The following is a 15,697-nucleotide window of genomic DNA, read 5'->3' as shown; positions in this document are numbered from 1 at the left end:
AAAAGTTGCGTTTGTCTCCTGTGCACCATCTTCCTTACACATTGCGAATTTGATCATTTTCCCACAATTATCGGAAGCGACAAGTCGTTAATAGCAGACGCCAGCTGTACGCCGCTCCCGAAATTCATGCACCATGTGGATGCTCCACATAAGACACTGCGGAACTTTTACTCAGATTACGCCAATTCCTCCGGCACTTTTCGAGCAAAGGAATAACGAAGAACTGGTGTGTCCATGAAAGAGCTGGATGTAGCACACAAACCTTTTCGTAAACGACAACGGACAGCATCCGAAACAAACACGATTGACAAGCACTGGCTCCCCCGATTTTGCGCTTTATTCGTCCCGATCCTTCTCTATCTGGAAATGTTCTCTGGAGGCTGCCGGCGCCGAACAAACCGCGCCGACCGCGCAACTGCACACACAGACACAGAAACGAGATAGAAGCAACCTTCTCATCCACTTTATTCTTTTTTTTTTGTATGTCACAACTCTAACTGCGGGACCAAAACCAGAGAGAAAGGGGGGGAAGGAATACACGGTATTTACAAGTGTTTGTAGCACTGGCTCTTCTGACAACGAAAAAGAAACTGCATAGGCACAAGCTCAGGGAGATTGTGAAGAAAACGTGAGCCACCTCTTGCCCGAAGGATGGGGGCACGTTCTTTTAGACCCAACTAATCGTGCGGGCAGGCCGAGCTCCCCCAGAGTTACGTCCACGCCCACAGACGCACCGAGGGAGCCCAGTGCACCCGCGAGACGCTGCCTATTATGGATACCTAAGGTTTTTCTTCGTTACGTATTAAACTTTACCTTTCTTTTTTTTTTTTTTCAAGATAGGAAATAACAGCCACACACCTCTAGGGAAAAAAAAAAAAAAAAAGAACTCTTTCACTGGTTGCACGGTTAACAATCGTTTTGTTCGTCCCTGCACGGAAGACACATGCGGAAGTTTTGACAAAAATAGAAACATGCACATTGCACTGGCCGTGTTTTTTTTTTTTTTTTTTTTTCGCTCAAAATCGACAGACTCCTGGACGCCCTGGAGAGCCGACTCCTTTTTACCCTGGAAACAGCTGCCCTTTATAAAAAAGAGGACCACGGTGCATCTTTCCACGAGAGAGGAACGCTAGCGCCCTCTCTGCTTTACCGGGAGGGGGCACGGATACGCTAGCCACAAAACCACCTTGCTCGCTTCCCCACTGCTACACAAGTTATCTTTTTTTTTTTTTTTCACCTTTGTATCGAAACACGCCTACAGCACGAAAAAAAGAGAAAAGAAAAGAAAAAGGGAAAAGAAAGCAAACTGGGAAGGAAGGGAAACAAAGCCTAGTTGACTCTAGTCGGCTCTAGTCGACGATAAGATGTGCAGAACAGAGCGCAGAAGCTCGAAAGAGAAAAAACATGCCCCTTCGGTAATGACTAAACGCAATCCAAAAATCCAAAAACGTGTCTGCCCATTTCCCGAAGACATGGCAAGGAAACCTTCGAAGTGCACGATCGACACTGCCGACTTTCCCGTCGTCTGCTACAACGCAACGACTCGTGCAGATAGGGGAGACGTGCTCCCGTGAAGGGCAATGGGAGGGGGGCATCCGTAAGGCAGCCATCTTGTGCAAAGTCTCCGTACTCTGCTTTTTCTTTTTTTCTTAAAAAGAGGAAGATTGGTTCCCGGGGGTTTCCAGGAAGATTTCGTGGGGGGGAAGGAGAGCACGCTCGGCTTGTTATTCGGCTAGAATCGGCTACAACAGCTAGGGTGGGGGGCGCGGTTAGTCCCACTTTAGGAATGGTCAGTGCTGTTCGCCCGGCGTTGTGCTGGAAATGTCGAGGGGCTTCAGTTCTCGGATCTGCTTGATGAGGTAAGCCTTCTCGTCGTTGAACTGCTCGTCGTCCGAGCGGTCCGTGTGGAACTTGGTGAGGAAGTCGACGAGCTTCTCCTTGTTGCGGAGCAGGATGTCCAGAATGGGCTTCGGCTTGTTCGGGTTCGCCACAAACACCTGCAACACAAAGCAGCCGGGCTGTTTTTTTTTTTTTTTTATGTCTCGTCAACACACAGAGCCGATGGGTGTATTAATAGACCCTGATGTTTTAGGGTTAAACCCGATTTTCCCCCGAATTTGCACCCCGAATTGAGGTTCACCTATCTAGGGTTAAACCCGATTTCTACCTGCAAAACTGCACCTAGGCTAGGCACCTCAAGGCATTGACATACTAGTTTCTCACAAAATATGCGCCTGCCCCTTACTTCTGGCACTCTGGATAAATGGTACAGTGAACGTTTATTCTACAATAATGCCCGATTTCTCCCCGAACTCAGTCTGATGGTAATTTTTCTGCCCGAATTTGCATGAATTTTCTACATCAATTTAATGACCCGATTTCTACCCCCCGAATTTGGAAAAATATAAAACCCGAAAACTTCAGGGTCTATGTATTAATAGGGCCCTCAGTTTTCTGGTTTTATTTTTTGTGAAGATCAAGGGGAGGGGGTCAATGTAGGGTCGAAAATTAGGACCTACCAAACAGGGTAAAATCGGGTGATGTACTGAGAAATGATGTACTCCCAGTAAAAAATATATATATATATTTTTTTCGTGTTGAGAAAGTGAAAGAACGTTTATGAAGCAACAGGTGGACAATTCACTGTATCACCACTAAGGCTTGCACTGGCCCTGTTTACAAAAAGAATAAGTTGCATGTTCAGCAAAGCATCATCCATCGATGAGCGTTGAGAGCACGCTCGAGGCTCCGGGTTGATTCCGCTCTAACAAAACGCCAAAACACAAGCGTAGATTCCGCCGCCTGTCGTCATCTCATGCTCCAACAAATAATCGCAGAGCAGGGACCAGAAACACTTCTACATTTCAGATAGTATGTTAAAAGTGGAGCTGTGCGAATAGCAAAATTTCCATTGCGAATAGTTCATAAATATTTCTCGTGTACTGCAAATCGAATCTGAATAATCAGTAAAGGCCCAATTAAAATAATTTTGAATACCTCATGGTGAAATATTTTGTGGCGGTGTGCTCATTTAACGATGTTCTGCTCTAGCCTTTTCACTCAGGATAACATTATCGTGCCAGAAGGGTCCCTCTGTGTTGTGTATGGTAGACTGCATTAAGGAAACTGACAGGCAAAAATGGGAGAAGTCTAGCACTCGCAAGCGGGATGAACAGTATTGAACTCGCAAGTGGGATGAATAGTGGGATGAACAGCGTTGAGAGTTAGTCAACATGTTCCATGCAGCCTGCTTTGTGTGCATCTCCTCATTTCTATGTTTACATTGTAAATTTCCGGCACTTTTATTAGAACCTGCACATATTTCCATCCGTCACTGAAGATAACTCTGAAAGTGAGAGTACATTTACTGGAACATACTGTACCCAGAGTACAGTGTTGACCATGGGCCTCCCAGAAGTTGTAGACTTTAGTGACAGAATATTGTAAACAGTGTAAAGCCTGCTTCACCTAATACTCCAGTGTAACGAGGTAAAGCCGACGATGAAGCCGTACGCCAAAAGAACAATGGCGGTGACGTGAAGCGGGCTTCACCTAACGCTTGGATGTCATAAGGCGAAGCCCACTTGCAGAATGGCGATAGCGATATTTTGCCTTTGTATTATACGAAAAATTCAAATACTAAAAATAGGTTGCAAATAGCATTTTAATAGCATGAGATATTCATCTCATATTAAAAATTTCGAATATTCGCACAGCTCTAGTTAAAAGAGAATTTTTTTGGAAGCATACGGCACCTTAAAGACGTGGAAGGCTTCAAACTGTATGTTTCTACTTTTCTCTTTCAGCATGTTCATCATGAGCTTGAGGTTCTCTGGATTGCTGATGTACCGCGTCATGATGCTGAAGTTATGCCGGTCCAGCAGAAGTTCACCTAGCAACTGCAAGGAGTTGAGCAAAAACACTCCTGAGGCGCTACACTTCAACAGCTACATCACCTCCGAATAATTTTCAGAGTTACCCAACAAAACATAAGTTATGGGGTCCTGATGATAACACAATTTAAAAGAATGTTTAGGAGCTAGATTACATGTTCGAGGATGCATCATGGAATAAAGTTTAACATAACGCTACTTGGTACAGTTATTTGTGGACAAATCCTGGAAACATTGCCCTCTTAACATTTCCAGTGACCAAAACCGCCTCCTAGGCCTCGTGTGTATGCACGTTTACGTAGTTTCGTAGCAGTAGGAACTGTGTTACGGCATTTATCTTTACGAGTTTTTAAAATTTTGAGACATAACACACACTTCTGTTGTTCAACTTCCAGTAAACATGCCTTCTAGATTTAATTTCGAAGCATCACCGATGCCGTGACAGTTAAGGAAAAGGCGAACTCCATTTCTACGGAGTGGCAGCATATAAATTTTGTGACCAATGCGGTGCCATGCTCAGCAATTACTTGATGCTGAGTTGCTCTACGTAGAACAGCGCAGTCAGCACAACGTATATGGTTGGTGTTGAGAAGTGCAGTTGAGGTGCTGTTTCCCATACGGCAACATTATGCACAACACCGAACAACTGGGAACCAGTGATGGGCAAAATACCTCAAAATTGTGTATGAAGTAAAGTACCTAGCACCTGTTGTACTGGTCCCAACAGAAGTTTACGGAACATAGGAGTGGCATATATCGTCATTGGAGCGATACCGTTGCAGCAAACGGGAGCAGATAGACCTAGACAGGTGACTGGGTATCCCATACACCTCTCAGTAAGTATGTAAGTATGCCACTGCCACTCAGTAAGTATGTCCACTGCCGTTCATTGCTAGGGTGTCGCTCCGATCAAGAAATACGTCGCTCTAGTGTTCCGTAAACCTCTGTCGGGATCTGTACTTGAAGTACAGCACAAAGTACCATGCTACTAATATTCTTAAAGTAAAGTACAAGGTCCTTTGCAAAGTACATTAAAGTACTCATCAAGTACATTACAAACTTAGATCGTATCGCTAGACGTTTCAACACTTTGTAGTGATAAAACGTGAGGTATTTATGCTTCAACTGTTATCTTTAGAAAGTTTTCAGCTAACATTTTTGCCAAGTGCTAGTTAGAAAACACGAGATAGTTTACAGGTGACTCATTAATATTAACTGAAAGAAATGATTTTGTTCTTCGCTTTGCTGAAAAAAAAAAAGTTTTGCTAATTCGGTACTTGGCAGGAAAATACCGAAGAAATGTACGTGAAGTATACAAATTGAAATGTACTTGAAGTAAAGTACAAGTACGTACTGAGAGTACTAAGTATGTCCAATCAGAATGTAGTGAGCTCTTCTGCAATGACAGCCGCTCCAGTGCTGTGCGTCTAGGCAGCAGCGTCTCAACTCTTCACATCACCACCATTCTGATGGCTTTGATCGTAGGGATCGTACATTTCGCATTGTAACCCGCGCTGCGATGCTCAGTCACCTTGAAATCTACTCGAACTGAATCGTCTTGAGAGCTTTACATGTAGACAACATAGTGCATCGAGTTACTGTCGAGCAAGCTTTTATAGTACCCTGTATAAAAGGAGAGGAGGATTGGGGCTGAACCGTTACCTTAAGTGACTGCCGCCTTGTGACGTAGTTCTCAGAGTTAAGGAGGTTTTGGTAGTGAGAGAACACCTTGTCGTAGTTCTGCTCCAGGAACTCCGCACACATCATCTTGTGACGTGTTAGCAACTCCTGCGGAAGAAAAAAAACAGGCTCGTGACATTGCTGTACGTGTTACTACACTCCTCTCAAGTGTGCAAACAAAGGAAACCCGTAGTAGACCACCTCGATCTATCCCACATTCCACATGCATGTGCTGCCTCGTGCAACGAAGCCGTAGGCGGAGGTGTGGAACAGGTTTTTAAAGCATGACTAGTACTCTCATGTTTTTGGGTTTTATGTGTTTCCAAAAAAAAAAAAAAAAAAGTTTGTATGTTTGATGCTGCAAAATTCAGGTGATATCGTACAAAGAGGTGGTCTGATTTCAGGCCTAAAACATGAGGCTCTCTATATAAATAATACCCTCAAGACTGGTACCTTGAACGTAGAGAACGCATCCGACGCGATGTCAAACGTTGACACCTCGACGTAGTTGAAGAAGTTGAAAAACTCGTCCGAGGATAGGATGATCTTCGCTAGCGCCTCGTACCTAGCACATTCCCGCAGCATGGTGCCGCAGTTGAGAGCTATGTCCTGCTTCTCATACCTGGAATCAAGCATTGCAAACAAGATAAAACAGAAGACAAGATATAGGATGGAGGGCATCACACATCCAACAATTCGAAAGGGAACCGTACTTATTTTACAAAACATCAAAGACTTCCCGAGCGGTACTACACCATAGGGTGGAGTTAACGTTGACAGAACATAAACATTAGTAGGCGATGTGCAAAACACAATAGTTCCGAAAACACATTCCGTAACGTGAACTCTGACGACTGCAATATACTGTTGGCTTGATACCGGCAAGGCTTAAATTGAAAACTGCAGTTAAACGTGGATGATAAATAGGGCTCTTTGCATATTGTACGGGTATCACTTGGTAAGTACTATGTATATTCAAAACACACCGAAACATTTTGAATGTCTCTATGAGGTTCAAAAGGCACCAAGGCTACACCACGGTTACACCAAGGCTCTTGCGGCCTTTCTTGGGCCCAATAAACTTATTCATTCATTAAAAAAAATATATATATACATAATTTATATAGGACAAATAGGTTAATATATCAGACGGCTACGAAGCTGAATAAAAGTGAAATAATAAGACTTGGACTACACATTACAGGAATGTTAACAAAAACTAATTTATTTAATAGGCAATTTAACACAGATTAAAAAAAAAGAATGGTCGACGTTTCGACAGTGGCACTGTCGAAACGTCGACCATTCTTTTTTTTAAATCTATGTGTTAAATTGCCCATAATTTTTATATATATATATATATATTCAATAATGCATAATTTGAGTAACCATGAGACATTTCAAGATATTTCAAACGTATTTTCACACAATCCCTATTTGAGACGGATTGTATAGTTGCTCACAATAATGGGTGTGACTGCAAGCGTAGGAACTAACCCTTGTATTAGCGTAAAAAGAATTTCCGGCTTGGTGCAGATGTAGTCCACCGTGGGTGAGCGCGTGCCGATCTGCCGCCGTAGAATGTTGTTGAAGATCTGGGCCACATCTTTCTTTCCCTGCATAATGGCGAGGAAAAAAAAAAGAGCTCCTGTTAAACACACCGCTCTTACGTGCACATTTTTCTGCTACTTGCAAAGCTCAGGGAAAGAAATGCATTTGTACAGCAGCGAAGCGTAGAGCTTCCGGTGTCAATCACTTGCGCGGAAGCGCGATATCAACAAGTGCTGGGTTATCTTGAACAGAGGAGGAGGGTACAAGCAAACCGGTGCAGGTTCAAAGTCAGTGTAATTTCTTTGGGGGCTGAGGCAGAAGACAAGAACACGCTGGAAACCAGGCGCCTTATATCTTTCGCTTTCCTGATTTGTTGAAAACGGGAGGCGTACGCCTTTTTGTGGCAATTTGAATTGCCACAAAAAGGTGTGTGCGACCCTCTCTCTCTTCATAGACATGACATAGCACATAACTAGACCTCTGCCTAGACTGTTTTCTCAGGTTTTATGTGTGTTTCTTTTTTCTTTTTAAATAAGGGTAAAATCTGGATTTGATGCTTGAACCTGCAAAACAGGGCAAGCTAGGATGATACTGTATAAGTGGTTAAATTCGCGAATTTGTGAGAAGTCAGGATCAGGCAATTATTTGCGGAACCGTAAATTCGCGGTACCGCGGTGCGTCGAGCCTGCATCTTTGGGGTCCTCCACCTTGAACGTCGTTGAAGAAGCTAATAAAAAGTATCACAACTGGGTAACTCGTTCAATTTGTCTTCCTTTTGAGCACTTCTGAATGAAAGGGCTGCGATTAGGGGGTCCTACTCAGCTTGTATCTGTGTCATTGCCGAATTGACCTGTCTCCCGTGATCGCATCGAGCAGGTTAGATTGGCACTGGATAGTGATGCGGCAAATTTTATAAAGGCCTATCCGCGTGGTAGAGTGCGTACACGCTTGCTGGAGGATCCAGGCTTACAAGAAACTGGAATCACGGGACGCCTACATCCGCGCGGGATTCGTACGTGAAGGCTGGACTATACTGTCTCCAGTTGCAGCGGCGAACCGAACACTTTGCGAGCCAGTGCAGTCTAGTAGCGTAAGAAACCCCGTGTACACAAGTTCCTCAGAGTCCTGGGTCAAATTTCTGACATATTTCGTTCTCGTATTTTTCTGTCGTTGGTTCCAATACTTCGCGGGACTTTAAATTCGCGAAAAAAAGCGCGTTCGCGAATTTCGCGAAAAATAGGTCCTCGCGAAAATTACTACTTATACAGTACATTGTGAAGGAGTGAATTTGTGGGTGGAATGAAAGAAACAGAAACGGAAGAGACAAACACATGAGAGGCGGAGTCGAGTGCGAAGTGTTTAGTGTTCGCTCCTGCTCGTACGAGTGGCTGACTCCATGTTTTGGGCAAGCTCCATTTTTTAGTTTTCCAGGTTTACCCAGTGCAACGACGATGCAAATTGGAAAGTGACAACTCTCGTTTGTGACGAACAGAAGCTGCCAAAATACAAAAAGTGAATAACTCCTCCATAGATTTTTATCTTTGACTGAGGCGGTTCATGGAACGAATACCATGCATGTAAAAAAAAAAAGTAAATAAAAATAAACGTGACTGACCTGTAGAACACACACGTGAATCCTCTTATCTACACCTCCCCCACAGGCTCTCATCTACTCATTCCAGTGTATCATCTCACTTGCCCTTTAATGTTTTCACTTCCGATTACCAGTTTCTGGTATATTCCCAGAGTACTTCATACTCAGTGTTCTGCCACCATCTCAGTCTCGAGGATATACTACTGACTCACACAGCTCACATTCAGAGCTGTGTAATATCCGTGCCACACGGACACTCCAAAGGCTTGTCAGAGGAGGACATCTACCGGAACGACATTTTTTTTATTTTTTTTATTGGGTGTTAGCGCCGCGAAGCAACAGTGGCTATGAGCGACGTACAGATGTGGACAGACGGAGAGAGGATAGCAGGAAGGAGTGGGGAACAGGGGGGTTAGTATGCGTCCTGGGCCGACTTCAGGGGGAACTGTGCCGACATTCGTCTGGAAAGTCTTCGGAAAACCCAGGGAAAACCTCAGACAGCACAGCCGGCGGTAGGATTCGAACCCACCACCTCCCAGTCTTCAGCACGACCTTGGTTACCACCAACGAGCGGACGCCTTAGCCCACTCGGCCATGCCGCTGGTGGAACGGCATTTGTACATGCTGACACAGGATAATGGAGATTCCCCTTTTAGATAACTGGCCTTTTCGAAAAAGGAGATAAACTATGCCCTTTCCGACCAAAAAGGTATATCCTCGAAAGCGTCATCCGCCGATGATTAACAGATCCCAAATATTTGGCACACAGATGCCTATGTTCAGCATTTTTATCATTACCATAGCTTTGGAAAACTTACAGGGGCCTTATCATATCTTTTTCGATAATCAATTCAATAATCTCGCACCCTAAAAGTCGAGCGTACAATGGCAAGAAAGGGATACATGGACTGTAATAAAGTTATGCAAAGACAATCTAGGTGACCTGGGTGGACAAAATACGCAGTGGTGAGGTATACGGCCATATCATCGAGGCCTTTAGCAATTTTGGAGTACGCTACGAGATACACCAATGAGAGATTGCCATTGTTATGTGTTAGTGACGTGAACTCCTTTCCTCAAAGGGGCCCTTCAAAGCTGTAAAGGACGCCTACTTCAAAGAGGACGAAACCTGAGACCACGAAAAAACGCGCACGCAAATTGTGTGTGTGTGTGTGTGCCTCTTCCTCGTATCGGGTATCATCCTCTTCACGGTCGTGCACCAGCTAGTCAGCACCCTCCTACTCCTTTCAGTTAAAGCCCTGCTGGAGTGTTATATTTTAAATGTACAGTAAAACCTCCAAAGTCGGACACCTCCCTACCTCGGACAACTCCCCATGTCGGACAAGATTTCATTGCACGGGCAGGCTCCCATTGAAACTACATGGGGACGAAATTCGCTATGTCGGACACCCCCCTATCTCGGAAGTAGGACAGTGTTTTCCCTGCTAAGTCGGACAAAACCCTGGCCAAATTACCTCAATATGAGCCCACCTTTGCACCAGAAAGACCCAAAATGAGCCAGTGGTCTTGACTTTCGCCCTTTTTTTCCCCTATACTGGTCTCAGCATTTTGTTGCTTTAGTTTTTAGAGTCCAAAAACAAGTGCTGTCAGTCTACATTGTAATTCTTTGTGTAAGCACTTGTCTTCGGTTTGTCTAGAGGCTTTGAACGCGCACTGCACCAAAGCAATGAAAAGCGGGCTGACGCTTCAGAGACAAGTCGTAGCTGCTCGAAAAGCTCCACAGGTGGTGCCATTGAGTGGAATCTGAGTGGAATTGAATCTACTAAAATCAGTAATAATTATCAGTGAAGAGTGGGTAGAGGTACCACTACAACCAGTTACCACTAAGGACCATAAATTGAAGAAGGGGGACATTTCTGGCAACACAGCTGTGATCTTTTCCACTTTTTGTTTCCCTCATATTCTGTAACTCGGACACCTCTGTAAGTAGGACACATTTCGGCTGCACCGCGGGTGTCCAACATAGGAAGGTTTCACTGTATGCTGAAATCTGTACACAACAAAGAGCTATAAGAAAAATGGGAACCCTCACAGTAATGAAAGCTGAGCCTTTCGAAAGAGACAATACTGCGGACAGAAATTTACAACAGAATCGTTAAGCCAAAGGAGAAAGTAAATGTCCCCTCTGCACACTCTACAGACAAAAATGTAATTAAATAACAATTATTGTTGAAAGTATTTAGGTACAGTAAAATAATTACTCTAAAGGTAATGAGGCAAAGCGACTTAATTACGCGTAAATAATTACCTCGCAGCTCCGGTTACGTTCACCCGAATAATGTGTCAACCGCGTGGAACCTCACCTCAAAATCAATCTTGGACAGGTTCTGGATGAGGAGGAGGAGCAGGTTGGTGTTGTAGAGCTCCTGCGCCAGTTGAGCCACCACAATATCTGTCTGCGGCTCAGTGTCGCTCGTCCCGTACAGCATGTTCTTCATCATCACCAAATGCTTAGACACATCTTCTTGCGCCTGCATTCCATCATCAACACCACAAATGACAGCGGCTTCACTTTCACAGCACTCCACGTGTAGCAACGACAAATACTAGTCCAAGATGCACAGGATTCCTGCACAAGCATGCTCTAGAAGATACACTGTGCATGTCGCATCATTTATTGCTGTTGGGCCTTCAGAACAGTAGTAACCCCCGACACACAGGCAGTCTTCGATAATGATTGAAGCCAATGACCATTGAAAATGCACGTAGCGCCACCAAGCGTGGCAATGAGCACTGGATCTAATGTTCTTTGAGAAGTTGGTTTGAATGATGATTGCAGACTGCCCTGTGACCAGGCAGTCTTCAATAATCCTTGAACCCAATGGCCATTGATGCATGTGGTGCCACCAAGTGTGTAACATATCAACCTGTCAGAGTGCATTGGATTCAATGCACCTGGAGAAGTTGACACGTTACGTGTTTTGTGGCGCTACATGCATTTTCAATTGTCATCGGTTTCAATGATTATTGAAAGAAACTTCTCATTAGATCCAATCCAGAACATTAGTTCCAATGCTCCCTTACAGGTTGACCCATTACACACTTGGTGGCACTACGCACATTTTCAATGTCAGTCGGTTTGAATCATCATCGAAGACTGCCCATGCAACGGGGGTAAGTCATTATTTGAGCAGGTCAAACTGCCGTTCACTATTGTTCTTTACTACCGCAGGTCTCATTGGTTCAGGGAAAGCCCACACGTGTTCGGACTTTAAAGGCAGACTGTAGGCTGTACAGCTCCGGTCAACCTTAATAATAACACTGGAAAAAGATTCGGTCTCATTTCCCAGCTCGATAACAGCCACCCTTGGGGCAGAGGGGGAATGTTAAGTGAACGAAGTCCTTGCATTAAACTAACCGAATAATTTTGTTCAAATAAGGTTTCCTTATGGCCTCAAGGGTTGCTGTAATCGCGCTCGGGAACGAGACCACATTTTTTCCAGTGTCATTACTAAGGTTGATCGGAGCTGTACCTGTATGTTTAAGGCAGAAAAAATAAACAAATAAAGAAACAAAAAAAGAAAACGAAACTGGAGATTCAGCACGAGCGATTTCAACTTGATAGACTTCTGGCTGGCAATTAGTAGCACGAACAGATACTTTTAAAGGTAACAATTTCGTCAAACTGTGTGTATTTTGCAATTGTCGTTCTTACGCTATATACTGGTAATAACGACAGAAACCCAACGGCACTGAAGGGGTACCAAACACAAAAAAAGAAATGATAATGATTCCTCATTCTGCTCCTGACTTCAAGTATCGAACTGCCTATCACTCCACAACACCGATAAGAGAGCACATCCGTTAATAAATGCTCGCAAAATAAGGAAGGAAATTAAGGCACAGACACAATGCTGGCAGCGAGGGAACAAGTTGGAACCCAGCTGGGTGAGTGATGGCCCTCGGCTGATAAAATAACAGCACACAAGGGAGAGAGAAGGGAAAAAGAAAGAAAAGGCCATTCACGGGGAACTGCTAACGGCGGGAACCAGGAGCAACAAAACAATAGCGGGCGTCTGAAATGAATGTCACGTCACGTTTCATCGCTCCTGTCGAAACGACGACACGGAATCTCGTGCGGATAATAAATGGACGGCTCACGTACTAGAAATGTGCAGGAAATGCGCTTTATAGATGCGTGAATTTCGGCCGAGATTAGTGAGTGCTGAAATATTTTTTGTGGGAACCTCGACTTCACGGCGCACGCCGTTTACGGTTGAAGCCCGTTACAGATTTGAAGTGCGGGAACTCCGGCTTTGCGGGGAAAACGGGAATGTGTGCTTCCACAACACCACCTGTGGGGACAAGAGAGACCCACCCTTTGGCATACTCGATACTGACACTTAAATTTACGTCCGAGAGTTGACAGCGAGCGTGGGATGACGAAATCGTGTCGGGAGGAGTGCAGAATCGACACTTAGCGGTGACCGAAATGTGAGGTAGATCAATCAGAGCGGTCACTTTAACTCTGTGAACTGATGCATCGCAAATTCCTGTTTGAATATTTAGTCACTGTTACAGAGATTGTTCATATGAATTTTAGTTTTGCAGAAAAACCATCGCAAAATTTGTGAAAAGTGGGTCCTCACTACTTTTACAGTGCTCTGTGGCAACATCCTGAGTACGAGGAGATCAACGCCTATTAAAATTGTGTGGAAAACAAAAATAAATGCGAAAAATACGGCTGAAAGCCTTCTAAAAAAAAATTTAATGAAGCCAAACAATCCAAAATTGATCACACCACAGGGTGGTGAAACACACACATTCCGACTGCGCCAGAAATAATGTAATAATACTGAGATAAAAATGAACGTTATTGGTCTTGCTCCCGCACGGCTTCCCAAGATAATGGCCGATCAATCGCCTTACAATTCACGGAGATACGCACCTCCGCCGAAACCCATTTCCCCCGAAAGGCTAGCAAAAACGAGTTCTTCAATAACGTGCAAACTTGCTCCACCCAAACACGTCAAACAGAGCCCCGTCACTGACGTTACGGGAAGAACCTTGCCCCAGATATGAAAGCTGGAGCACTTGGAACACTGGCGTACATTTACAGAACTGATTAAACTAGGTTTAACCTGAGCGGTGTGTCCATGCATGCAAGCAGGAGAAGTATGATTAAGTTAATTTAAAAGGCCCAAGTGGGTATGTCAAATGTGTTGTGGGTGCACTAGCCTTTCCGAAAAATAAATAAAAATAAATAAATAAATAAAAGTGTGCAATCTATATGTCACCACCACAGCTGTTCTCAGAAGCTGTACAATATATGGAAAAGGCACAACCCAAGAGTAAGATGTCCATTAGTTACAAACACACCCTTCTGCACTGGAATACCATGGAGCATGGTTAGCAAATGTGTAGGAAACAATACGAAAATTTAACAAACAAGTAAAGTGGTAGCATAATACGAAACTAAACAGTTTGATTTGCATCCACATTTGGAGATTTTTTTTTTTTTTTCATTTCTAAGTTTCAAAGCGAGAGCAAACAACAATACAGGAAAAATTAAGAGGTACAAAAAGGAGTAATCGGCATTCTGTCCGACCACAACGTATGCCAATGCAGAAAGGAAAGTGCGACGGAGAACGACGTCTGCTAGCTTAAGGGCGAAACCGAAACCAACTGCCAGAGCAGACAAAAGTTTAGAACATGCAGGTACCTAAACCTACGTATGCGTAGCACACCCTTTAAAAAGCGTGCCTTAGGTGTTTTGTTACTTACACGGAGTGCTTTTCCCAGTGTAGTGGGCAGCTTGCGTGAACCAAGTGAGGCAATACGTTAGGCTTAAACCACGTCTACAGTTACGGGTTCAACCGTGCTTTTTTTTTTCTCCACACATTCAAGAAGAGATATATTTAACATGCAATGAAACTACAAAGAGGCAGATGATATGTGCTGCTGAAACAAACACGTCCGCGAATAATATTTACAGATTTACCGCATTAGAATAAGAGTTGCGAACAGAAGATCTCACCTTTTCCGCCTTTTTGTCCCCTCGCTCTAGAGCAAGTACCGCTTCGCGCAACACCTTTACCAGTTCATAGGGGCTCTTCTGAGATTTACCAAACAGAGGCATAGCAAAGGTTCTGCCTCTTATATGGCAACTGCAACAATGGAAAGAGAGGAAAGAAAAGGGTTAAACTACGGTGCCAGAAGAACCGTCTCTCTTTCGGGAGTTATATTTTCGTGCACCCAACGTGAGTGTGTTTTGGTTTGGATGTCAGCCCATGAACATCCACAGCATCACACGTCGCCTCGTGTTATGCCCCCCACGCGTTCACCTCAACCATGTACACAATGCACGGGACACAGCGCGAAGCTGCATGGAAATGATATTCACCGGATTTTGTTACAGAACCGTCACCTTTGACCACCAGTGCAGAAACGTCCGTGACCAACGCTTCCAAGCCGTACCCGTTCGTCAGGCTAGGTCGACAAACGGCGCATCGCACGCAAATTCGGGGGTAATAATCGCAATCTCTGTATAGAACTTATCCGTTCTCACGAGAATAACGTTTTAAGAGCAAACCTTAGGCTTAAAGTGCGACAATTATTAAGCCTAAAGTTATTTACTAACCGTACTGATGCCCAGCGAAGAGCACCTCGGCTTGGCGGCACACAGAACATATGTGCGGTCTTGAAAAAGGACCACTCACCTTCCGGAAACAGGAAATGCACAGCTTCCAGCTGTTAAATGATGCGCGAGTATCCAAATAAATTATTGGCGTAAATACACTATTACATCGCAGACTTCACCATGACTGACGCAAAGAAGCTTCAAGGATATGACGTTATGGACGATGAGTCAGCCGTCACTCGTTTGGTATTTCGACTAAGATGATTGTGCCATTGACATCACACAAAATTCCTAACTATAAATAAATAGTACCACAGAAGTTACTATAAACAGATTGTTGTCATTTTATGTCTAGTTTGAGTACGAAACTGCGACATG

General features: G+C 44.1%; 1 protein-coding gene across 3 annotated transcripts; it reads right to left on the bottom strand.

Moving 5' to 3' along the window:
• Positions 1-441: 441 nt before the first annotated feature.
• Positions 442-15,541, bottom strand: LOC135366550 (protein Mo25-like). 3 transcript variants are annotated; one of them, XM_064599292.1, is made up of 8 exons: positions 15,399-15,541; positions 14,717-14,846; positions 11,043-11,210; positions 7,071-7,189; positions 6,027-6,195; positions 5,556-5,681; positions 3,756-3,899; positions 442-1,997 (listed from the first exon to the last, which is right to left on the bottom strand). In XM_064599292.1, the coding sequence occupies exons 2-8, from the start codon at positions 14,816-14,818 to the stop codon at positions 1,791-1,793; spliced, it is 1,035 nt and encodes a 344-aa protein (XP_064455362.1). In that variant the 5' UTR covers positions 14,819-14,846; positions 15,399-15,541; the 3' UTR covers positions 442-1,790. The 3 variants fall into 3 exon arrangements, with proteins under 3 accessions (XP_064455362.1, XP_064455361.1, XP_064455363.1); XM_064599291.1 differs by lacking the exon at positions 15,399-15,541 and adding an exon at positions 15,320-15,382; XM_064599293.1 differs by lacking the exon at positions 15,399-15,541 and adding an exon at positions 15,083-15,223.
• Between the last annotated feature and the right edge of the window lie 156 nt (positions 15,542-15,697).

This window comes from Ornithodoros turicata, chromosome 8, assembly GCF_037126465.1.
Source record: "Ornithodoros turicata isolate Travis chromosome 8, ASM3712646v1, whole genome shotgun sequence".
NCBI classification, from domain to species: domain Eukaryota; kingdom Metazoa; phylum Arthropoda; class Arachnida; order Ixodida; family Argasidae; genus Ornithodoros; species Ornithodoros turicata.
This window is presented reverse-complemented; position numbering and strand designations above follow the sequence as displayed.